We start from the raw sequence: 26,467 nt of genomic DNA, 5'->3' as shown, positions 1-26,467 counted from the left end.
GAGGCATTTACAAAAGGGGTAGCAAAATAGTGGCTGTAGGTTTGTGTAAAAGGTGGGTGGGCTTGTGGATCAATTCCTACCTCTGGCACACACTTTAGGTAACCTTGATCTAGTCACTTAATGTCTCAGTTCCCAATCTTCTTCTTGTATGTGGTATTTATTTCTCCCTTGTCTAATCTCTGCTCTATTGTATCTTTATCCTCTTAGGATGGAGCTCAGATCCTGCTCAGCCTCTGACTGCAGGTGATGAGTGTTTAAGGTGCTGAGCGGATGACAGAGTGAATTTGAGAATGCACTCTCCTCCAAACATGAGTTGATATCCTGCTTCTTGTACAATATGATAGATTTTAAATGGCCAATTCAATCAGTTCTGATTTAAATTTCCTTGCAGTAAGGACCAATCGTGATTTAAAATAAGCTGTGAAGAAACAATACAAATCAATATGCCGGTTTTGGTTCCTGAGAGGAACAGTCAAATGGAAACACAGGATCAAATGAATCTGTGGTTAACTTGGAGCTGAAGTTATTGGGCTAGGTTCACAGTTGTGCAGGAATATATAAATTACACCATTATTTTATGTTTAGCTACTTCCACCCTTCCTCTCTTGGCATAATGAAAGTCTAAATAAACAAGGTTTATCAGACTCTCTTCTTCCCCATGTTTCTCTGGGATATAGGCTCTTATCGGAGAATTTTTGCATATCTTTGCACCTGAATGTAAAGAAATGAAAAGGAACTTGTGTCCCCCCTCTCCCAGAAGCTCCTACCTTGGGTCCTGGAAAAGGAAGTAAGTAGCTGGCTTGGCGCTTGAGCCTTCTGCAATGTTCCCTCTAATTTTTGACAGGCCGTGTGCGCAAAAAATTTCTTCTGTGCAAATTTTTGTGCGTGCGGTGTTTCACCATGTGTGCGGTGTTTAGGATCTGTGTGCGCGTGCACATGTGCACAGCTTAGAGGGAACAGTGGCCTTCTGTTTCCTTGCCCAAAGTGGCTTGTTCACTTCTTCCCAGAATTCTTTGCTCTCTAGAACTGTGAACTTCCCCTCACTTGGGTTTCTTCTCTGACTATCCACTTCCCTTCCCCAGGGTTTCTTCTTTGGCTGTCCACCTTCTGTGTGTCCTCTTTATGTCATCAGAACTGAGTTTCATAGCAGGCCTTCTAATCTCCTGGGCACCAGAGCCCTTTGCCACGGTTCATGCAGACATAAATCCTGGATTAATCTAGCCTGAGATTTGTAAAGAGCTTTGAACATGTAAGACTCTACAAAAAGTGCTGTATATTATTAATGAATTCACAGAAGTCCCTCCTGAGCTGCTGTTCATGGAGGTGAGGTACGGTGACAGTCACAGTCAAACCTGCCTCCCGATTTCTGAGATTACATCTGTCTTTTCAGGTTTGCAGGAAGAAATTGCATAGGAAGGAGGAGGAGACCCCCTTCAAAGATTTCACCTCCCAAGGGACTTCTTTCAAAGACTCTTACATCGTCTTCATGATTTTTTTCCCCTGGTACTGGACTGCCCCGTCTCCTCGCGCTGACTCCTAAGCACTTCTGAAAGCTGGCAGCCTCAACTGTCTTTGAAAGGGGAAAAGAAAAAAGAAAAAGAAAAAAAGAAAAGAATCTTGATGCAGGGGGATGCTTTCAAACTTTGTCTGCAGCCAGCATGCAGGGGGGAAAGGAAGCAGCATCAAAAACTAGGACATTTCAGCAACTCACTGAAATCACAAGCACAATGCATGAAAAGCTATGCCCACTGCACCTAAACCTACACAATTTGACATTTTTCAGTGGCTGTGCCAAGAACATCTATGGTGTCTGGTTACTTAAAGCAAGGGAGAAACGGGTGGGTGGTGAATCTAATCAGTCTTGCCCAGATTTGAGGTCTCTTCCTTTTCAGCATAAGTAACAATGGGAAAAAGATGAAATTATAGACAGTACAATCCAAATTCCCTTTACCTGAAAATTCTTGTTATCCGAATCCCCGTGTGTGCCCCACGTAGGCCTATGATAGTTAATGGCACTTCCATTTATCTGAAAGTTTCAGATATCCCCCAGGCCATTTGGATAAATGAGAGTGTATTGTGTGTGTATATATAATTGAATAGAATTTAAAAAATATTCTGTAGTAACTAAAACCAGAACCTGATCAGAACCCAGGATCAAAACTGAGAATGTTGACAAGCAAAATGGAACCAATAAACGAACAGTCTTTTCACTCCCCCTAGCACTGTTCAGAATGTATTATGGGTTCATTTTGTTTTACTCCCCTCCCCCCATTATTTGATAGTTCTTTTAACAGTTGCGAGTTTTACTCGGTTCCTTTTGATCAGAAGGAAAAGGTACTGTAGGAACTGAGACACTGCAGTGACTCTGTCTTTGAACTCACCAGGTCTAAAAGCCGACAAGAATATTTTCTCTTTCAGCTTTCTACTCTGCTCATATAGCTGCCTGATAAAGAGATGCTAAATTGTCCTTAAGGACAACTAGAAAGGTAGGAACTATGCTCTAAAACTCATGCAATTTATTTTTTTTAATTTTAAGTGCATTAAAAATTTAAATGTTAGACTTTTCTAAGTAGAATTTTTTTTTTCCTGACATTTTAATCCTTTTGTTGTTTAAAAAAGTTTTTTTCATTCATTTTATATGGTGCAAGTTTCCAGGTATGTGTTCTTGCAAATGCTGCAGCTCCATCTAGTGGTATCGTTGCTAGTTGTCAGAGCAAAGACAAACCTCTTTGAAACAGTAATTATTAAGAAAAGGATAAGGATTTAACATTCTACATTTTCAGTGAAATCCTTCAGAATTTACTTCAGATAATCAGTGCAGTGTGAGCTATTATCGGTCAAAATTCACACACAGTTTTAGGATATAGCAGCGTTTGATTTTTTTTAGAGATACTAGTGTATGAAACACAACCCAAAGTGGGTGCTTTAGTATTTTCATTGTCAAACAATAGATTTATAGGTTTCAGAGGAACAGCCGTGTTAGTCTGTATTCGCAAAAAGAAAAGGAGTACTTGTGGCACCTTAGAGACTAACCAATTTATTTGAGCATGAGCTTTCGTGAGCCACAGCTCACTTCATCAGATAGATTTATAGGCACTTGTCTATTTGTAATGTAAGAAACTATTACATTTAAAAATGTATGTGTGTGTGTGTGTGTATATATATATATATAAAATAAAAAAAAAATCTATGTCTATAAAATTTGACATCTTATAGTTCTTTTCATCCGAGGATCTTAAGGTGCTTAGCAAATATTTATTAAGTTTCATGATATCTTATACCTACATCTCATATCGATCCACTCTATACATTTTAAAAATAAGTGTCTTGTGCATGTATTTATAGACAAAATAGGCCTGATTCTGCTCTCACACTGTAATTTAATTAATTTCATTTGAGTTACTCCTAATTTACACTGGCATGAGATCTGAATCAGTACGCGGTTTGTGTGTAGTTTATGTAATATGATCTTAATGTAAACAGGTCGGTCTTTTAGGATGCTCTCCTCATCCAAACAGGAGCTGAGATTCAGTATTTTACACCATTACAACTGATGTATCATTTTTCAAAATGTCTTGTCCCCGTCTTTGATCTTATCAGAAAATAAACATTCTTGACTTGATTTGCTCAGCTGCTGCTGGGCCCATGGTCTTTCTAAAGTCCAGCTGATGTCCTGAGATTGAATTTTGTGCTGCCTGTGCAAAGCTGTTGAAATTCAGTGACAGTATTTAATACTTATTAAGCTATAAGGAAGCAGATATTATCCTTTAGCGATGCAGCAGATAACAAGAGTTAATAATAAGTATGTGATAAGGAAGATCACAGGATTTCCTGTAAACAAGATGCTGCGTTGCACAGGGAGCATCCTGTCTGCATATGTTTCATAAGTCACGAGGCATCCTCATGGGCTTTTCTAGTTATTTTAGTAAATTGTGTAAAGGGTATTATCTACTTAATGCCCCCAAATGATCTAATAATTGATATGGAAATGGGCCAAAGCTCAATAGATTGTATGCAATTCTCAATGGACTTTTAAGGATGGTCTGTCCAGATTTTATTTAAAATTTTCCCTAGTTTGTGTGTATTTGTGCAGTGTGCGGTTTGCTAGACACACCAGACAGATGTTGGTTGGATGATCTTTTTTTTTTAAATATACCATTTTTAGCATGTTCTTGCTCTGTACTTGGCTTGACAGTTTTTATAGGTATGTTAAAGAAAAGAGAGGAGCCACCAATAACATCAAACAGTGAAAAGAGTAAAATCATGCCGGAAGGGTCAAATCCATCATGCAGCACATACCTGCGTTACATGTTAAGAAAATGTTATTGCAAATAGTCACATTACTCTCCAGTGTTGAAATGATGCCTACAGGAGTGACGCAAGGAATGCCACCACTCTAAGGTGAGTTGTTTAGAGTTTTTTGCAAAGAGATTTTGTCTATTTTTTTTTGTGCTTGTGGAAAATGTTAGATTTTCTGAAAAATTTTGACCAGCTGTATTTCTAAATGTGTTTCTGACACTTAACTTTCTCTCTCATCTATTTGTAATTGGATGATAGTCATAACAATCCTCCCTGAACAAACAGTTTGCTATTTCTTCACGTTTATCAATTTAAATGTACTCAACTTTTCCCCCCTTTTTATAGATTTATCACAAGCAGTTGGCTGCAAGTATTTGATACGAGAAAAATTTGAGCTGTGTTGGTTAGTGTGATTGTTCACAAAAGAGGTGTATTTACAAGCTCGAATACTTTAGGCCACCCACCATTTGGGAAACACTGATTTAGGGCACCCTGAAAAATACCTAAACGTTAGGATGTTTTTGTTGAGTGGTGATACCAATAATACATAGCTTGTATGTGTGGGAGGCAGTGTTGTGCAGTGGTTACAGCACTTGATTGTGACTCAAGAAACCTACATTCTATTCTTGGGCCTTCCTTTGGCCTACTGGCTGATATTGGGCACATCGCTTCACCTCCCTGTTCATCAGTTTCCCCATCTGCAAAATGGGGATAATGATACTGATTGCCTTTGTTAAGTGCTTTTGAGATCTATGGATGAAAAGTGCTAAATAGATCTCAGATAGGCTTCTGAAGTTGATGGACAAGGATTCATTGGTAATGATTCATATCAACGCTAATGACATTGCATCATGGGATAGCTTGCAGATAATAGATGACTTCAGGGAGCTCAGAAGTGTACTTAAAAATAAGAATGTCTAAGTGATCTTCTCCGAGATCCTTCCTGTTCTGTGAGTGAAAGAAGACAGAAGGGAGAAGATTCTGGAAGTGAACTGCTGGCTAGGTAAGTTGTGTAGGGTTTGGGGGTTTTGGAACATTGGTCCACCTTCTAGGGGAGAGAATAGTTAGAACTTCTGGGGGCTGTATAGTTAGAACCAATTTCCCCTTGACAGGCTGGCTAGGGTAGTTAGAAGGATGTTAAGCTAATAACATAATAAGAAGGGAAGGTAAAAAGAGGGAAGATGTGAGCACTCATTTGACCTGAAATCAAGATGTTGAGAACAAAATTAATTTAGGAACCAAAGGACGTGAAAGGAAGAAATTGCTTAATTGCCTATAGACCAATGCTAGGAGCCTAGGTAACAAACAAACAGAGCTAGGATTGCTAATTGCAAAATAAACTCAATCTAGTTGGTTTTACTGAAACCCAGTTGGATCATTCTCATGATTGGAATTTTATAATCAATGGTTATAACCTATCCATGAAATATTGAGTGGACAATTCTCTAAAGGAAGTGTGAGTAGCACTCTGTCAAAAATGACATTACCTGTTTCAGAGTCACTGATAACTCAGAAGAAAATGCTCTTTAATGGTTATGGTGAAACATAAGATGGGTATTAGTTAGTGTCTGCTACAGACCTCCAAATCATACTAGGGAACAGGATGACCCGCTCCTTATGCAACAATTTATAATGGGTAGGGAAAAAAGCTCCATAATCATGGGGGACTTTAATTTGAGTGACCTCTGCTGGAGGCCTCATATTTCCAGTACTAAAACATCCTTGGAATTTCTAAATATTATAGATAATTTCCTAATTCAAAAAATGTTGCATCCTACATGTGGGAATTGTGTCAAGAAGAGGTGTAACACCGACAAAGAAAAACTGATCACAGTTAAAAATTAAATGGTAGCTTAGGTACAAGTGATCATAACTTGGTCGCACTTGTAAATGCTTATAAATGTGTAAACAGAATAAAGTCCAAACCACATATTTTCACAATGCTGAAAACAATTATGAACCAAATCAAATGGGAGGAAGAATTTAATCAGAAAAATGTGAATGAAAATTGGGAATTGTTTAAGAACACTTTATCAAAAGCCCCAAAAGCCATGATTGATTTAGAAGAAAAGTAAAGGCAGCTATAAAAAATTAACAAATAATATATAACAAATGGAACAAAGGGGAAGTTTGTAATAATGAATATGAATCAGAAGCTAGGAATTGCAGAAAATTGACAAGGGAAGCAAATGGACAAAAGGAAATCTGTTGCCAGTAGAACAGAGGAAAAGAAGGTTTTTAAAAGTATATTAGGAACAAAAAGCTTCCTGACAATGTTACTGGTCCATTATCAGATGGAAATGATAGAATTGTCAATACTAATGCAGAACAAGCAGAAGTGTTAAATAAATATTTCTGTTCTGTATTTTCCAAAAAACATGATGTAGTTATCATATAATAACACTCTTTCCATTCCACTAGCATCTTAGGAGGATGTTAAAGAGCTGCTGTTAGTTAGACCTTTTTAAATCAGCAATTCCGGATAACTTTCATCCAAGAGTTTTAAAAGACCTGGTGAGGAATTTGTTGGACCATTAATGTTGATTTTTCAATAAGACTTGGAACACTGGGGAAGTTCCACAAGACTGGAAATAGTTAATTTTTAAAATATTGGCACACAAGGGTAAACAAGATTACCTAGGTAATTATAGGCCTGTGAGTCTGATGTCGATCCTGAGAAAGATAACAGAGCAGCTGATGCAGGATTTAACTAATCAAGAATTAAAGGAGGGGACCATAATTAATGTCAATCAACATGGATTTTTGGAAAATAGATCCTGTTGTTCTAAGTCAGCCATAAAAATGTTGGCATAGTGTGGGGCCATGCCCCTGACTTGAAGGTATACATTGTCCCCACATGTGAAATAGTTGTGGGTGAGAACAGTATGCCAACATTTTTATGGCTGCCTTAAAACAATGCTTCCTCAGCTCTCATCTCCTAATGCCCCTACTCTTCTTGTGCTACATTGATGACATCTTCATCATCTGGATCCATGGAAAAGAAGCCCTTGAGGAATTCCACCATGATTTCAACAATTTCCATCCCACCATCAACCTCAGCCTGGACCAGTCCACACAAGCAGACTGGTCATTTCCTGGACACTACTGTGCTAATAAGTGATGGTCACATAAACACCACCCTATACCGGAAACCTACTGACCACTATACTAATCTACATGCCTCCAGCTTCCATCCACGATCCATTTTCTACAGCCAAGCTCTAAGATACAACTGCATTTGCTCCAATCCCTCAGACAGAGACAAACACCTACAAGATCTCTATCAAGCATTCTTAAAACTACAATACCCACCTGCTGAAGTGAAAAAAACAGATTGACAGAGCCAGAAGAGTACCCAGAAGTCACCTACTACAGGACAGGTCCAACAAAGAAAATAACAGAACGCCACTAGCCGTCACCCTCAGCCCCCAACTAAAACCTCTCCAGCGCATCATCAAAGATCTACAATCTATCCTGAAAGATGATCCTTCACTCTCTCAGATCTTGGGAGACAGACCAGTCCTCGCTTACAGACAGTCCCCCAACCTGAAGCACATATTCACCAGCAACCACACAACAGAAACACTAACCCAGTAACCTATCCCTGCGACAAAGCCCGATGACAACTCTGTCCACATATCTATTCAAGTGACACCATCATAGGACCTAAACACATCAGCCACGCCATCAGGGGCTCATTCACCTGCACATCTACCAATGTGATATATACCATCATGTGCCAGCAATGCCCCTCTGCCATGTACATTGGCCAAACCGGACAGTCTCTACGCAAAATAATAAATGGACAGAAATCTGACATCAGGAATCATAACATTCAAAAACCAGTAGGAGAACACTTCAACCACTCTGGTCACTCAGTAACAGACTTAAAGGTGACAATTTTGCAACAGAAAAGGTTCAAAAACAGATTCCAATGAGAAACTGCTGAACTGGAATTAAATTGCAAACTAGATACCATTAACCTGGGCTTGAATAGAGACTGGGAGTGGCTGGGTCATTACACAAAGAGAACCTATTTCCCCATGTTAAGTGTCCTCACACCTTCTTGTCAAATGTCTAAATGGGCCATCTTGATTATCACTACAAAAGTTAAGGAGTACTTGTGGCACCTTAGAGACTAACCAATTTATTTGAGCATGAGCTTTCGTGAGCTACAGCTCACTTCATCAGATGTTTACCGTGGAAACATCTGATGAAGTGAGCTGTAGCTCACGAAAGCTCATGCTCAAATAAATTGGTTAGTCTCTAAGGTGCCACAAGTACTCCTTTTCTTTTTGCGAATACAGACTAACACGGCTGTTCCTCTGAAACCTGTCACTACAAAAGTTGTTTTCTCCTGCTGATAATAGCTCATCTTAATTAATTAGCCTCTTAGAGTTGGTATGGCAACTTCCACTTTTTCATGTTCTCTGTATGTATATATATCTTCTTACTATATGTTCCATTCTATGCATCTGACGAAGTGGGCTGTAGCTCATGAAAGCTTATGCTTAAATAAATTTGTTAGTCTCTAAGGTGCCACAAGTACTCCTTGCATAATGACAGGTTTCAGAGTAACAGCCGTGTTAGTCTGTCTTTGCTAAAAGAAAAGGAGTACTTGTGGCACCTTAGAGACTAACCAATTTATTTGAGCATGAGCTTTCGTGAGCTACAGCTCACTTCATCGGATGCATACCGTGGAAACTGCAGTAGACATTATATACACACAGAGACCATGATACAATACCCCCTCATCCGATGAAGTGAGCTGTAGCTCACGAAAGCTCATGCTCAAATAAATTGGTTAGTCTCTAAGGTGCCACAAGTACTCCTTTTCTTTTTACAAGTACTCCTGTTCTTTTTGCAGATACAGACTAACACGGCTGCTACTCTGAAACCTGTAATTTTTAACAGTGACGGTAATTAACCATTGCAACAATTTACCAATATCATGGTGGATTCTCCATCACTGGCAATTTTTAAATGAAAATGTGATTTATAAAAAAAATTCTCTTGGATTTTTTTCAGGGACGTTCTATAGTCTGTGTTATACAAAGGGTCAGAAGAGATGATCATAATAGTCTCATCAAGCCTTGGTATCTGTGAACCTGGGAGTACATAGCATTGAAATTAGGAGGAGTTTATTTTGTATAAGCCTGATTCAGCATCAGGGAATAACCCCAGTCCAATGCCATAAATAAATAGTTTGTAACTTTTGTAAGTGTAGAAACCAGAGCAATGTCCAGTTCTAAAATGAGACTGTACTAGTAATAAATTATTAATCATAGAATCAACAATAGGATCCTAGACTGGTGACTTACTGCCTGCGAATTTCTTTTTTTCCTGTTTAAGAAAATACTAAAATAAATGAAAAAGGCCTGTATAGGTTTCAACTATTTTCTCCTTAATGCTCATTTCTAGATTAAAGTTTGGAGTTATTTTATTGTATATTTTATAGACTTTTGTGTAGCATTCATTGCCATAATATCTCTCAACCCATTAATGAACTTAGCCTCATTTAAAAAAAAACTATGAAATGAAATATTATTTTTCCATTTTTTTTTTAGCTGGTGGCACAGAGAGGTTGAGTGACTTGTGAAAAATTGCACATGAAGTGTGCAATAGAGCTGGAAGTAGAATCCCGGTCCCTTGATTTGCCTCATCCAGTGCCCAAGCCACAATACTGTCCTTTCTCTTTCAAGTATTTATTTTTTAATGTCCACCTTGAATTTGTTAATAAGCAGCTTGTGCTGTCACCAGAGGTCTATAGTCTCAGCATTTCCGGAGAGGGAATATATTTGTATTTCTTTAGTTTGTGGGGAGCATTTGGTTGGTTTGTTTGTGGCAACTGGAGGTGAGGTCATAAACTGAGCTGAAGCCTTTTATGGGCTCATAACTGACCCTGTGCCATTTGTGCACAGTTGGTTTTGCCGATTCATATGAGAAGCTCCTTGACTGGAAATGTCAAAGCAGCAGAAAATAAAATCAGCACTTTAAATTAGACAGTTGATACATTCTCTCTGAATAGCACTCGAGATGAATGACTTCTGCTCTAGGGAATGATAAAAGTCCTGGCCAATCAGTTAGCACATAGGCAACATTAAAATGCCTTTCATGTAAAGATGTTCGCAATGGGAGAACTACACAATGAACAGATTGCTCTTTCTTCTGCCTATGTCCTGAATTCAGTTACTAATTAGAGCACAGTTTTTCCATAAGGCAGGGGAACTGGTGTCTCTTTTGTAAGACACTTGATGATGGATGGCCTGAGGCTAGGGCCAGGTCTAGACCAGGAACACCTTGCTCCGACTACAAGTTTCAGCAAAGCATTCCTAGTGTGAATGCCATTTGCCAGCATAGCTTATTCCCTCCTTTTCCCCACAACCCCGAAGTGCAGGGGCTTCTGCCAGCATAGCTATATTGGCCAGGGATCACACCCCTGACTGACATTGTTATGCTGGTAAAAGTTTGCAATGTAGACGTGGCTTCTATCTGCATGATCAGCTGTACCCTTTCAGAAGACGGAAGCTATGGCATCACAACAGGGGTGTAGACAGAATAGGCATTAATTGAGATCTGTTATTTCCTTTCTCCAGCAGGACTTTTTTTGTAATGTTCATTAGTATACAACATGTACGCCCACATATAGTCAATAGCAGGATTAGGGCCTGAAGGCTCCATTTGGCTATGTAGGCATATCCCCAAGTTATCTCTGGGGAGCGGGTGGGCGGGGGGTAGAATTCCACCAGACTCTGGAATATTCTAATATGGGTCTCCCTCGGTCTCTCTTGTTGAAGCTGTTCCATTATTATGGAATATTAACATTATTATTAATAATATTATATTATTATTATTATTAATAATATTAACATTATTATTACATAATTATGTACTGGGCCAGAGAGCCAATGAGTGTGATTCTGTAGTCTAGAGGTTAGGGCACTCATCTGAGAGTGAAGAAACCCATCTTCAAATCTTTTCTCCCCATCAGGCAGAGCAGAGAATTGAGTGGGTGTTTCCAGCCTGCCTGGTGAGTTCCCTAATCACTGCGATACAGGTTGTAAGGGGAGAATCCACCTCCCTTTTGTGTGGAGTTAGGTGTGCTCTGATAACACCTACCAGAGCAGTAGGTAGGTGTTCACCTGGCTTGAGGCTAGTGCTGGGGCTTGAGCATGAGACGGCACTGAGGCATTGTGTGCATGCCCAGTGGCAGAAACGTAGGCACCTGGAGGACTTTTATTGTGAAAATGTAGGCACCTCCAAAGTTAGGTGGCAGCTGAGCATGGGGTTTTGAGGATCTCAGTGCTTTTGTGGATCTGAGCCTCAATGTCTAGAACTCAATATTCAGAACTGCTGGGATTTTAACTCTTTATTGCTTGATTCCCCATTCTGTGTTCTATGCAACAGAGCACACCACTGCCACCCAATATTGATCTACATGCTGTAAACATCCATGAACACATATGAACTTCATGTATGCCATGATGATTCACAGAATGGTCACCATGTGGTTAAGGGTGACAGCAAGGATAGAGTTCAGTTCCTTCTGTTCCAAAAGTGCAGGTCCCTCCCCAGAGGCTGCTCAAAACAATCTGCTACCCTAGGCAAAACTACAGTGTGCCACTCCTATCTGCTAGAACAGAGGTTCTCAGCTCAGATGGGGTGCATAGGGAGTTCATAGGGAGCCTGCTGATAGTTTGGTGGTCATGACAGAGGGGTGACCAGGCCAAATTTGTGTGAGTGCATTGTGCCCTTGCCACCCTAGACAGAATCTGCCTCCCTAGGCAGCGGCCTAGTTTGCCTGTAGGTAAAACAGCCCCTGTCCCTCCCAAGAGAATCTGTCAGCAGCATAGGCACTATGTGACACAGCTGAACAGTTCCGAGTGTGTTCAAACTTCCACTTGAGAAGCTTTCACAGAAATGCCAGGACCACGGCGAGCTCAACATCTTCACCTGTAGGTGGGGCTCCTGAAAAAATTGTCATGTCAGTGCTAAGTTGTGACATTTCCCTAGGTCATAACAGGCTCTAAAATGAATGCATTATAACTTTAAACAAAATCCTAACCATGTGTATTGCAGCTTGATCAGAATTAAAGGTCACCATTGTATTAGCCAGATGTTCCCTCTACAGCATTCTTTTGTGGTTCCTTTTCATTAGGTGTATTTTGCATGGGGTATGAATTTTCCTCTCAAGTAAGAGCTCTGTTAAAAATTGCCAATAACAGGAATGTGGTTTCAATGCAAGTCATGAAATCATATCAGCTTTAAAAAGGAAATTAAAAGTAATCCCCATCCCCAGTGAAATGATGACCACTGGTAGCTGCTGCTCCCATTGAAGTAAATTGTAAACTATCCACTGACTTCAATGGGAGTATACCCCATGGTATTAAAAGTCAGAAAATGATTGTGAATTTCTGAGTAGTCTTTGAAAATGCTTTGATCATAGTTGCAGAAAAAAATAAGAGGTAATTTCTGACAGTATGGTCTTTAAATAATAGGTCCTGAAAATTTATTTTAAAAACATTTTCTCCTTCCTTCTTTGTTCATAAGGGTTTTTTTAGTAACAAAGTCCACGATCCTGTAAATATGTAAACACTCGCATAACTTTAATTATATGAGTGGTTCCATTTTAACTGACTATACAGATGAAACCGTGAAACTGGCTATACACAAAATACTGTCAAAAATAAACAAACTGGAAAAAGAGGTTTTTCCTGCCACAAATTACTTCCCATTTTAGTAAGCATCGGTGTTACTTGTAACTATGTAGTAAGCATTGTCTTACAGAAATGGTATAGTTCCCTTTTAGCTTTCAATTTAAAAAAGTATGATAAAATATATCAGAATCTTAACTTTAGCTGTCTGTATTTGTAAGCTGCATTCTCCATTCAAAACTGCTTTAAAAACACATTTTGAAGTCCATGTTCTTCAATGGGAGCATGATCACACGTTTTTGCTATTCAGTGAAATACGATCAGTGATCTTTTCTTGCACTCATTGTATATACTCTCGAACTGCAAGTTCTTTTAGGGTAAACACTTTTATTTGGTCTCTTTTTGCCTTGCTCTCTTCCAGTTTCTCTTGCAAGGATAGAAAGTCTTTGCCTAGTTCATATGCCAAAGTGATCATTGTCTCTAGCAATGGAACATAATACCTGTGCCCACCATGCATCTGTAGGCAAAGTAAAGCCTTCTCTCCATATTCATAGGCACTTGCTGGGTTCTCTAGGTCTTTGTGACACACAACTAAAGCACAGAGTGTAGGGACTATTAAAACAGGGCTGTGTTTGGTTAATTTTTCCTGCAGAGCAATGACTTGCACAAGTATTTCCAAAGCTTTGGTATATTGGCCTCCCCTCAGACAGCCATAAGCTTCCTCCATCTCTGGTCTTATTAAGAAGTCGATAAATTTTTTGGATCTCCGGACACATTTCATAGAATACAGAAATCCCAGATAGTCCCTGAAGGCTAATTTTCTCTCAGTGATCATTTCCTCTGTGAAGTTTCCAGTTAGGCACTTTTTGGGAAAGGTCACATCTTCTATTTCTTCATTAAAGTCCTTCAAAAGATTTTTGTGCAGTTTTTCAAAATCTGAATATCGACGCTCAATTACAGATTTGTTGCCATCAAAACTGCCTGTCTGGATGATGATGATTTTATACAACTGGCAGGAAAAAAAAAAAAGCAAATAGCAAGAAATATTTAGTCTTGTTACATAAAACTGTAGTCTTGCTGAATGTTGACAAACATATTTTAAACTTGACTTTGGTTTTGTCTGTATTGGGATTTTGCCCTGATAGGACTGACACTGAGGCAGGTGCAAATGTAGACAAGGAAAGCCACAATTTGCACCAATGGAGTTTGTCCCTGCTTGAAAAAGCCTCTCTCAGCCCCCACTGCAAATTGCACCAATTGACACCTAATTGTGCTGATCTGCATTCTAGATGACTGTGTGCAGCACTGGTTCTGCTACATCAGTGACTAACCATCAATTGCTAGAGTTAGAGCACATTCCCAATATAAACAAGGTCTTTGAGATAGGTGTCCATTAAGTCAGTAATTCCTAACCACTACTGTTTCAGATTGTTGTGACTAATACTTAGTGTTTGCATGTAGCGCTCGCATATTGGGCACCTTAGGGGCTTGATTTCAGTAAGAAGGCACTCAGCACCTTGGGGTCCTTAATCTGGTAAATTAGCAAATTGCTTGTAAAGGTTTAGAAGGAGCCCTTTAAATAATTTATGGTTCATTCATATAACTGTACTCCTTAATAACACATATGGTTACTACAAACAATCATCCATAGCAACTGAATGGATTTCCCAGGCCTAATATTGAATTTAATATATTTTTCATTGGTTATAACTGTTAGAAATATTTGCATCAGATATTACTGGGCATTATTAATGCTCTGAAGGAAGAGGAGAGAGCTGGAGGGGACATTTGGTATATGCAAAAATGAGATGGAGCAACTGCAGAGAGATTTTTTTCTAAATCATTGTCCTATTATGCAAAGTCTACCACTTTATGTAAATACTGCAAGAGTGACTGCCACCTTTCTAAAACAATCTGTTTGCTATCCAAGATCCTTTAGCAGCCTCTAGCAGAAACACTTCTTATACAATAATTCACAATTTAATAGTATTCAAGAATAAATTTCCCTGAATTTTGCACTGACCTTGATAGCAAAATGAATTTAGTAAACATCACACACACACACACACACACACACACACACCTCAGAGTTGCAAAACAAAATTTCGATGCTACATATTCTTCAAATAGATTTCCACCCAGGGCCTAATCCAAAACCCACTGAAGTTGAAGAAGTCTCCCATTAGGCTAGATCCTCCGCCTGTATACATCAATGTACTTCCATTGAAGTCAGTTGGGCTATGCCAATTTACACCAGCTGAATGGGTTTTGGATTGGGTCTAGACGTTACTCACATACAATCTCATCCTGTTCCCAGTGAATTAAATGGATTTAGGCCCACAGTTTGCTTAAGTCAAACTGCTCCTTTGTGGAAATGGGCATTAGATGTTACAAACCAATACTAGCATAAGAATCTCCCTCATTCTGTTATAAAATACATTCTCTGTCCTTTGATTTTAAGCCTGATAAATCATCAGTTTTAGCAAGCTTTCTGTAGCTTCCTAATGCTGAGGTGCCACTGCTCTGATCTCTTGTCATTCATTAACACTGTGACGTTTTCCTATACTCTGCCTTGCTCCCTGCTGATAATAAGGAACCTACTGGTTATGCAGATTCGTAACAACATTGCAAGAGAGCAAGAAAATTGCATAGAATGTAAAATGATGATTTAAGAAGTCTGACTACCAAGGGCAGCTGAGTGAATAATTCACAACAAACAATCTGTTAGATGACTTCATCCCTTATCCCCTCTTCCCTGGTTTAGGGAATGTCCATGAGCAAAAGAGGTGGTTTCCTCTAATAAAGACATTATTCAAATTTGTGCAGCAATTTTTTTAAGGTGAAAAATCTTTAAGTAGTTAGTGAGCTCTTGGAGCTAAGTTCTACAACCCTCACACACGCTATGTGGTACCTTTATTCCTTGAGCACTTTTATTGAAATCAGTGGGACTACTCAGGAAATCAGATATTGTTCAACCTGTGCAAGGGTAACAGAATCTAACTAGAACATGTAGAGCATGTAAACCTCCTTTGAAAATATAAGGTCATACCAGGCCAGACTCTGAAACCTTTACTCACATGCTAAATAGCACCTTATTCCAAGAGGAGTCCCGCTGGGATCACTACACCAGTGTGAATAATAATAATACATAGTTCTCAGCACTTTTCATCTGTTTACCTCACTTTACAGAGGAGGTAAATAATAACCTGAGTCACAGAGTAACTCACCCACAGTCATCCAGCTAGCCAGTGGCAGAGCTGGGAATAGAACCCAGGTCTCCTGAGAGTTCAGCACAGCGAGTAAGAATATCAGAATCTGGCCCATTGGGTTGGTTTTCCCCTCTTGACATTCAAATGTTAGATGAAAGAGCAAATTGTTTACTTGGAAAATGTGATTAATAAAAACATGGGGGTTTTTAGATATGATCAATAGGGGATTTTTTCCCTTACTGTTGATAAATAGATCTGAAATGTCACAACAGTGGAAATGCATGCTCATTCACTTGATATTGTCCCTGCCCCTCTCACTCATGCTTTAAAAAATAAATACTCTACTGCAGAACTGTGTGTGCAAGAGGATCCAGTCCAAAGCTGGTCTAGTTGTAGGAGTGGAACCTTAGGCTTTGTCTGCATATGGAAATGTGTACTTACACCAGTGCAAACCTCCAATTATAGGTATGTTATACAGCCACAATGTGAGGCTTACACCAGTGTAGCTTTGATGTGCTTGCACCAGTATGAATTTCCTACTCTAGGTCTTGTCTTAGTCTTAGATTTTAAACTCTTTGTGGGCAGGAACTGTCTCTTTCTTTTGTTTGTACAGCGCCTGGCTCATGACTGGGGGTGCTTCGTGCTACTAATACAAATAACAATAATGAAGACAAGGCCTACAAATTGCTAGCTCTGTTAATGTTTTTCCTCCCACTGATGCAGTCTTTATTATGAACTGCTTGTTGAAGGGCTTTTTTTAGGACAATATTCTGCCAACCATGCTTGCTTTAAGTACTATCTTACTCTAAGAGTAGGTACTACCCAATGTGAACAAAGGTTGCAAATAGGGTTGCCAACTTTCTAGTCACATAAAACCCAACAGTGTAGCCCCTTCCCTTCCCTGAGGCCCCTCCCCTTCCCTGCCCCTTCCCTGAGGCCCCACCCCCAACTCACTAAATTCCGCCTCCCTCGGTGGCTTGCTCTCCCCCACCCTCACTCACTTTCACTGGGCTGGGGCAGGGGGTTGGGGTGAAAGCTCTCACTGGGGGTGAGGGCTCTGGGATGGGGCCAGAAATGAGGGGCTCAGGGTGTGGGAGGGGGCTTCAGGCTGGGGCAGGGAGTTGGGGCATGGGAGGGGGTGAGGGCTCTGCCTCAGGGTGCAGGCTCTGGGGTGGGGCTGGGGATGAGGGGTTGGGGTGCAGGAGGGGGCTCCAGGCTGGGGGGGGTGGGACCAAGGAATTGGGAGTGTGGGAGGGGGCTGCAGGTTGAGGCAGGGGGTTAGGGTACGGGGGGGGGGTTGAGGGCTCTGGGGTGGGGATGGGGATGAGGGGTTCCAGGTGTGGGAGGGGGCTGTGGGCTGAGGCAGGGGGTTGGTGTGCAGGAGGGGTGCAGGCTCCGGGGTAGGGCCAGGGATGGGGGGTTTGGGGTGCAGGAAGGTGCTCTGGGTTGGCGGGGGCTCAGGGCTGGGGCAGGGGTTGGGGCTCAGAATTGTGGCGTGGGCTTACCGTGGGCAGCTCCTGGTCAGCGGCGCAGTGTGAGGGCTAAGGCAGGCTACCTGCCTATCAGGAGGCCAGGAGCCTCCAAGCACTGCTCTCACCCCCAGGCACTGCCTCCTCCCAGCTCCCACTGGCTGGGAACTGGCCAATGGGAGTGCGGAGCCAGTGCTCAGGGTGGGGGCAGCACATAGAGCCCTGTGGTCCCCCCGAGGCCCCACACCTAGTAGCCAGACCTGCTGGCCACTTCTGGGGTGCAGTGCAGTGCCAGGACACGTAGGGACTAAGCCTGCCTTAACGGCCTAGTTGGCCATGCTGACCGGAGCTGCCAGGGTCCCTTTTTGAGCGGGTGTTCCAGTCGAAAACTGGACACCTGGTCACCCTAGTTGCAAAATTTGGCCCTGAGTGAGGCTTTCAGGTAAAGACCCATGCTGTCCAGACATCTGCAAAGTGAATGAAATTATGTTACAAATTCATTTATTAGCTTACCACATATTTAGATAAATACTGTTCTACGATTCTGGTTGATGGGATTTCAAAAAGGAGTTTGACTTGTCTACAGCGACGTTTCTCATTCCTCCAGTAGTCCTGAAGTTGCTTAGTTGTCATTGAAGAGCTGGGACTTGGGGATTTACTGGTATCTAAAACAATATGTTTAATATCTCATGTTGTAGCCAGTGCATCTGGGAAGAAAATCCGTCTACATTCACCAGGAAAGTGGAGAATTGAATTTCTGATACGATTTTGCATGAATAATGTGTATATCACTACCTTTAAGACTGATAAAGGCTAATAGGAACATCTAATTGTGAACACTGTTGCTCCGAAATTTGAAAGAAAATAAACTGATTACACAAAATTAAACTCATCCAGTCCACTGTAAAATATGAAGGCTTGTTAGTAAAATCCTGATGACAACAACTTTGCCTGAAGAAAACGTGGTGAAAAAAATATCCTACAAGCATATTGCAGAGCTAGGTTGTGAATTCACTATAGGTGAACAGGCTGCACTCTCTCAGGAGTAGCCACAGGGAGGTCACGACTCACACGTGCCTCTGAGTCACACTGTTGTCTTGTTTACTTCTTGCTGGGCCAGTGCGGGGGGTGGGGAAAGGCAGGGGAGAAAGGGAAGGGGTACTATATGGCTGACTCATATCTGCAGCAAATTCTGAAACCCCCTGCACCTCGTCACGTGCTCTGGGTTGATGACTAGGGGGGTGGGGTGAAGCCAAGACTCCTTCCATACTCTGCCCTTTCTTCAGCTCCAGGTAGCCAGTGCAGGAGCAAAAAGGGAGTTCTTACTGCCCCAACTCCTTTTTGTGTACACATGGTCCAAGCTACAATCTAGACCACAGTAGTTAGGTCATAACCAAAGCCAGAATATCATTTGTTGTAAATGTAAAAATGGGGTATAATAGGCTGGGAAGTTAACTTGCAGGGAAATTGGGACTAGATTTTAGCAATGAAAGATACTTCTCTGTCTTTGGAATCCAGTCCTGATAATTTTGCTCAGGTGAACTACAGCACAGCAGTGTGGACAACGTGGGACACCACTACAACTGCTGTTTTGTATGGGCATATCTTGACTTTCCATCACTGAAATTATTTGTCTAGACAACCTAGATCATTATGAGCAAATTATTCAGCATTGCAAACAATGGAAATGCATTGCCACAAATGGATAAGAAGGAAATCACTAAACATTTATATTTTTCACATTAAAATTGTAGGTGCCCAGAAAGGCCCTTACATAGCTGGATTTGTTTTAACCTGCTATTTAGGTTAAAATACCATTAAAACGAGTTTCACTTCCTCAGGGTTTGGCCCAGTCTTTCCTAAATGTATGGTTTTAAGAAAGGTGTGCTGTTCATAACAGCATTACAGAAAGAAACATGAATAGTCAGTTTTCCTTTAAATAAAACCCATACCTTTAAAAAATTACCAGTAAATGTATTTGCACAATTGACAGCATTGGAGTGCTTACCCATTGGACAAGTTCAGTGCAAAACTTCCCACACACCATACCACAGCGAGCCTTCACCCTGGCCTGAAGAGACTACCACTGGAATGGAAGTGGTCATTCACTTTTCATTCCTGTTCTCTCCTTGGTCTCTGTGCAATGTGATGGCACATTTTTGTGGTGTATGTGAGAACTAAACTGAGAGCACTAATTTATTTCATTTCGGCCACCTAAGAGTCACCAGATGGTAACTAACTTTGATCACTCCTGTGTAGCTTAGAACGGAGTAAGTTTTTGAAGAAGACTTTTGAAAGGAAAAGTTTGTGTTTCTCAGAGAGAGAGAGAGAGAGAGAGAGAAAGCGCCTGATTTGCCGTTGCTTTACTCCTGTGTAGCTCCAAGTTCAGTAGAATGATGCCAATGTAAAACTGGAGTAATGCAGGAGTGAATTAAGTACACTGTTTGTAACTCATGAGACACATAGCACTGATAGCTCCATGAAAAATAAGTAGAATGAATGGTGGGGCCTAACCTGAGAGAGCAGCAGTTTCTGGGTTGTCATTGTTCACTTGAAATGAAATTTCAGCTTCGGTTTCATTTTGTTCTTCATCTGACTGAGCGGCTGCAGAATACGTAGATATGTCTGTTACCCACTCCCGCTGACCTCCTTCTGCGGTGTGGTGCTGGTCTCTGTCCATTGCAAAGCTGTCGCAGGAGGAATACAAAATCATGCACTTCTCATCATCAGACATATTAAGAGCTTTAAAAGTCTCCCAAAGTCTATTCTAGATATTGTTTATTTCACTGAGTTAGGGCTTGATCTGACTCCCACTGAGATAAATAAAAAGTCAGTGGGCCGCAGCTTACAGAGCTGCGAATTCCTCAACACCTATGTGCTTTGACAAAGTTAAAGAAACAGACATTGTATACAAATATCCATAAGGGATAGCAATAAAGGAATGCTGCAGCTGCCAGTAAGATTTCTGGTACCTACATGGTCATTTTGTCAGGAATTAAGATCAGACAGACAAAAGCAAGAATTTATGCCTGTCATAAATATAAAGGGAAGGGTAAACCCCTTTGAAATCCCTCCTGGCCAGGGGAAAGCTCCTCTCACCTGTAAAGGGTTAAGAAGCTAAAGGTAACCTCGCTGGCACCTGACCAAAATGACCAATGAGGAGACAAGATACTTTCAAAAGCTGGGAGGAGGGAGAGAAACAAAGTGTCTGTGTCTGTCTGTAGTCGTCTTGGCCGGGGATAGACCAGGAATGGAGTCTTAGAACTTTTAGTAAGTAATCTAGCTAGGTATGTGTTAGATTATGATTTCTTTAAATGGCTGAGAAAAGCATTGTGCTGAATAGAATAACTATTTCTGTCTGTGTATCTTTTTTGTAACTTAAGGTTTTGCCTAGAGGGGTTCTCTATGTTTTTGAATCTAATTACCCTGTAAGATATCTACCATCCTGATTTTACAGGGGGGATTTCTTTATTTCTATTTACTTCTATTTTTTATTAAAAGTCTTCTTGTAAAAAACTGAATGCTTTTTCATTGTTCTCAGATCCAAGGGTTTGTGTCTGTGTTCACCTATGCAAATTGGTGAGGCTTTTTATCCAACATTTCCCAGGAAAGGGGGGGTGCAAGTGTTGGGAGGATTGTTCATTGTTCTTAAGATCCAAGGGTCTGGGTCTGTAGTCACCTAGGCAAATTGGTGAGGCTTTTTACCAAACCTTGTCCAGGAAGTGGGGTGCAGGGTTTTGGGAAGTATTTTGGGGGGAAAGACGCGTCCAAACAGCTCTTCCCCAGTAACCAGTATTAGTTTGGTGGTGGTAGCAGCCAGTCCAAGGACAACGGGGGGAATATTTTGTACCTTGGAGAAGTTTTGACCTAAGCTGGTAAAGATAAGCTTAGGAGGTTTTTTTCATGCAGGTCCCCACATCTGTACCCTAGAGTTCAGAGTGGGGGAGGAACTTTGACAATGCCAAATAAAATTCTTGTGCCAAATAAAATGTGTATTTAAGGTGAAATCCTGAATCGGATGTCAATGGGATGTTTGCCGTTGGGGCCAGGCTTTCACCTCTTGTATTTTGCCTCAAAGTTTTCTGGACTTGGCCACAGATTAGTTGTTGACGGGAACAAATTCTGGAAGCCCTTAAGTGAAAGAGCCAAACTGCTGGAGAGTTTACCCCCCCAAGATTTAATAGTCCTAGCTGCATAGGCAATAGCTCAGGCTAGCTGCCCAAATACATTGAATCACATCTGAAAGCTTAGGTATCTGGGCAAACTCCTGCCTTGCCACCACAGCAACACTGCTGGTTTTTAGCTCAGTCAGTCCATGTGAATGTCGACCTGAATTGGAAGTTACCCCTCCTGCTGCATTGGAGATGAACCCCTGAATCTGTCAATAGCTAGGCAGGTGAAATTACTAAGTTTTCTATTTATTATGTAATAGCATGTTCCTCCTGTCCCCATTGCTTGTCTGTTTCAGCTACTTGCTGAGTCTTGTCACAGTCTAGATTTGTAAACTCTCTGGGGTGGGGCTTGGGTTTTGTTTGTGTGTGTGTTTTAAACTATACGTTTGTATAGAGCTTATTATAATAGGGCCTTAGCTCCCATATGGCAGTACTGCAATACAGCTCCCTAACTGGGACCTATAGGCACTACTATAATATAAATAACTATTTATAATAGCATTGTGAAGAAAGAGTTTTAAAAACTTGTAACAACTTTGTCAATGATTGGTGTTTGATCAGTTATGTGAGATGAACTTTTTTGCTCACAGTTTGGCTAAAAAAGACGGAAAGACAAATAATATAGGTTACTTTAAAAAGTCACAGCTCCCATTCCTGCAGTAAAACAAAATATTAGTGAAAGATGTTATTAAGAGTGAACTGGTGCAGTATGTTTAGGAAGTGGGAGCTACTCAAGACTGCTTGGTTCTCACTTCTGCATCATTTAGGGATCTTTGTGTACAATCATGCAATGTTGTACTTAGAGGTGGGGGAATTCCTTCATGGCCTCTCTTGCAGTCTATTGTGTCAGTAGACATTTACAAGGTTGCAAAAGCACTTACTTTAACCCCGCCCTGACAGTAAGGCGGAGCAGAATTGAAGAGAATGCAGCTTCCCCAGCTCTACTGAAAGTGCGGAGGGAGAGCTGCCTCTGCTCCCTGGCTTGGGCAAGCAGCATTCCACAAAACTCTCCCTTCTCCTTGGCAGGGACCTGATTCCAAGTCCATTGGCTTAAAAAAGGTTTGGATCAAGCCCCTGATGCAGTGAGAGGTGCAGTCACAAAAGTGAAATACCTGCGAACTTCATGGAAACTTTTAAAAAACACCATAATAGAGGCTCAAACTAAATGTAAACCCCAAGTTAAAAACCATTGTAAGAGGACAAAAAAAAGTGCCAGCAGCGCTAAATAACAAAGTATAAAAGAAGTGGTTAGAGGCAAAAAGGCATCTTTTAAAAACTGTAAGTAAAATCCTACCGAGGAAAAAAAGAAAGGAGCACAAACTCTGACAAGTCAAGTGTAAAGGTATAATTAGGCAGGTCAAACAGAATTTGAAGAGCAACTAGCCAAAGACTCAAAAACTAACAGCAATTTTTTTTTAAGTACATCAGAAGCAGGAAGCCTGCCAAACAACCAGTGGGGCCACTGGATGATTGAAATGCTAAAGGAGCACCCAAGGAAGATAAGGCCATGGTAGAGAAGCTAAATGAATTCTTTGCATTGGTCTTCACTACAGAGAGCATAAGAGAGATTCCCACAACGAAGCCATTATTTTTAAGTGATAAATCTGAGGAACTGTCCCAGATTGAGATGTCAACAGAGGAGATTTTGGAACAAATGTATAAATTAAACAGCAATAAGTCACCAGGACCAGATGGTATTCACCCAAGGGTTCTGAAGTTCAAATATGAAATTGCAGAACTACTAACTGTAGTATGTAACCTATCATTTAAATCAGCTTCTGTACCAGATGACTGGAGGATAGCTAATGTGATGCCAATTTTTTAAAAAGGCTCTAGAGAGGATCCTGGCAATTACAGGTTGGTAAGCCTGACTTCAGTACTGGGCAAACTGGTTGAAAGTATAGTAAAGAACAGAATTATCAGATACATAGATGAACATGATTTGTTGGGGAACAGTCAACACGGCTTTTGTAAAGGGAAATCATGCCTCACCAAACTATTAGAATTCTCTGAGGGGGGTCAACAAACATGGACAAGGATGATCAGGTGGATATAGTATACTTGGATTTCAGAAAACCTTTGACGAGGTCCCTCACCAAAGGCTATTAAGCAAAGTAAGCAGATAAGAGGGAAGGTCCTTTCATGGATCAGTAACTGGTTAAAACACAGAAAACAAAGGATAGGACTAAATGGCCAGTTTTCAGAATGGAGAGAGGTAAATAGTGGTGTCTCCCAGGATTCTGCATGGGGACCAGTGCTGTTCAACATATTCATAAATGATCTGAAAAAAGGGATAAACAGTGAGGTGACAAAATCTGCAGATGATACAAAATTACTCAATATAGTTAAGTCCAAAGCAAACTGAGAAGAGTTACAAAGATATCTTACAACACTGGGTGACTGGGTGACAAAATGGCAGACGAAATTCAATGTTGATAAATGCAAAGTAATGCACATTGGAAAACATAATCTCAACTATACATACAAAATGATTGGGTCTAAATTAGCTGTTATCACCCAAGAAAGAGATATTGGAGTCACTGTGAATAGTACACTGAAAACATCTGCTCAATGTACAGCGGTAATCAAAAAAGCTAACAGAATGTTAGGAACCTGTAGGAAAGGAAAGACAGAAATATCATAATGCCACTATATAAATCCATGGTATGGCCACACCTTGAACACTGCATGCAGTTCGGGTCACCCCATCTCAAAAAAGATATATTAGAATTGCAAAAGGTTCAGAGGAGGGCAACAAAAATGATTAAGGGGGTAGAACAGCTTCCATATGAGGAGAGATTGAAAAGACTGGGACTTTTCAGCTTGGAAAAGAGACAACTAAGAGGGCATATGATAGATGACTATAAAGTCATGAATGGTGTGGAGAAAGTGAATATAGAAAATTTATTTACCCCTTCACATAACACAAGAACCAGGACTCACCCAATTAATAGACAGCAGGTTTAAAACAAACAAAAGCAAGTTCTTCTTCACACAATGCACAATCAACCTGTGGAACTCCTTGCCAGCAGATGTTGTGAAGGCCAAAACTATAACAGGGTTCAAAAAATAACTAAATAAATTCATGGAGGATAGGTCCATCAATGGCTATTAGCCAAGATGGGCAGGGATGCAACCTCATGCTACGAATGTACCTAGCCTCTGATTGCCAAAAGCTGGGACTGAATGACAGGGGATGAATCACTCAACGACTGTCTGTTCTGTTCATTCCCTCTGAAGCACCTGGCATTGGCCACTGTTGGAAGACAGGATATTGGGCTAGGTGGATCAATGGTCTGATCAGTATGGCTATTCTTATGTTCTATGAATGTTTTCACTGCTCTTTCAGTCTTTGTGAACCACTGCTCATTGCACATTCAGAATAGCCAGTTATTTAATGTTCAGTTAGTCAACCAGTTTGATTTATTACATTGAAATCCCAGAGAAACAAGTTCATTTTATAGACTATATACTTGAAAAACCTTACTTTTTAAAAATGGGAATGTGACAATAAGAATCACAAAAAAGCAGATTAAATTATAAAACTTACCTTAAACACCTGTAAACTAAAAAATGGCTGATCAAATTTAAACTAGATATTCCTCCTGAGCTGCAAGTTTTGATGAGCTACAGCAGAGTGATATTTATGTTCAAGATATAAACCTCTGAAAATATAATTGTATAATGGAAATGCTGACATGCTCATAAATATAATGGTTCTAAAGGTGCCACCCTGGTGATTAAATAGGCCCAAACTTCATTGTTCATTGTATTCAGAAGTATAGTACTACATATATATATATATATATATATATATATATATATATATATATATATATATATATATATATATATGAAGGAATAGTCTATCATTGTAACATACAAAAATTAATCTGAATTATTTTAACTAATTATTAAACTGCTATTTACCTTAACATCTAAAAGCACAATGAAGTGAAATCTGCACTATCATGCACAAAGAGAGTCTGTTGCTTTGAACAGGTTGTTCCATGGTAATATTTATACTGAAAAATACCATTCAAAGTTATTTAATTGAATGCTTATTAATATTATAAAATATAACACACAAAATACAGACCTTTGAGCTTCTGAAGAGTTTTCAAGGGTGATGAGATTGCAATGGGAGCCTTGCTTTTTATTTTCAGAACACAGAAAAACATGTCTGTTGTCTTGCAGCAGACAAGTTCTTTATTTTTACAAAAAGGAAGGAGGAAGTCTTGCTTAAATCTGACTTCCTCATTCAGCTGGTTTGTTGCTTTAGTGGGTGGTTACCTCAAAATGAAAATGGCTATCTGCCTTAAGTCGTTTTTCATATAGTTTACAAGCAGGATAAACCTAATCCCGTTCCCATTGTTATACTCTTTTTTAAAAATTTTTTTTTTAACAACACTGCAAGTTACAGATAATGCCAACTTTAACTTGGATTGTCTTGGTTTCTGTCACAAGTCTAACTCTTTTAAAGTTAGATGGGTATGTATTTGCTTACATTGTGAACAGACAACCATGGGTGAAATCCTTGACTTCAATGGAGACAAGATTTTTTCACTCATGATGATAATATACAGCTATATGAGAATTTCAAATTTTAAATCTGCCAGTTTATGTTTAGCCATATTATTTTATGGTCCTCAAGGGTCTGAATA

At 40.2% G+C, this 26,467-nt stretch overlaps 1 protein-coding gene across 1 annotated transcript; it reads right to left on the bottom strand.

Annotated features, from left to right (window-relative positions):
- Window positions 1-12,884: 12,884 nt before the first annotated feature.
- SNX20 (sorting nexin 20) lies at window positions 12,885-26,021 on the bottom strand. Its single transcript, XM_048816451.2, has 4 exons — window positions 25,903-26,021; window positions 20,146-20,318; window positions 18,145-18,296; window positions 12,885-13,962 (listed from the first exon to the last, which is right to left on the bottom strand). Exons 2-4 carry the CDS (start codon window positions 20,309-20,311, stop codon window positions 13,294-13,296), a joined length of 987 nt encoding a protein of 328 aa, XP_048672408.1. The 5' UTR covers window positions 20,312-20,318; window positions 25,903-26,021; the 3' UTR covers window positions 12,885-13,293.
- Window positions 26,022-26,467: the final 446 nt, after the last annotated feature.

Source organism: Caretta caretta, chromosome 12 (genome assembly GCF_965140235.1).
Source record: "Caretta caretta isolate rCarCar2 chromosome 12, rCarCar1.hap1, whole genome shotgun sequence".
NCBI lineage: Eukaryota > Metazoa > Chordata > Testudines > Cheloniidae > Caretta > Caretta caretta.
The sequence above is the reverse complement of the archived record's forward strand: the minus strand, read 5'-3'. Positions and strand labels throughout refer to the sequence as shown.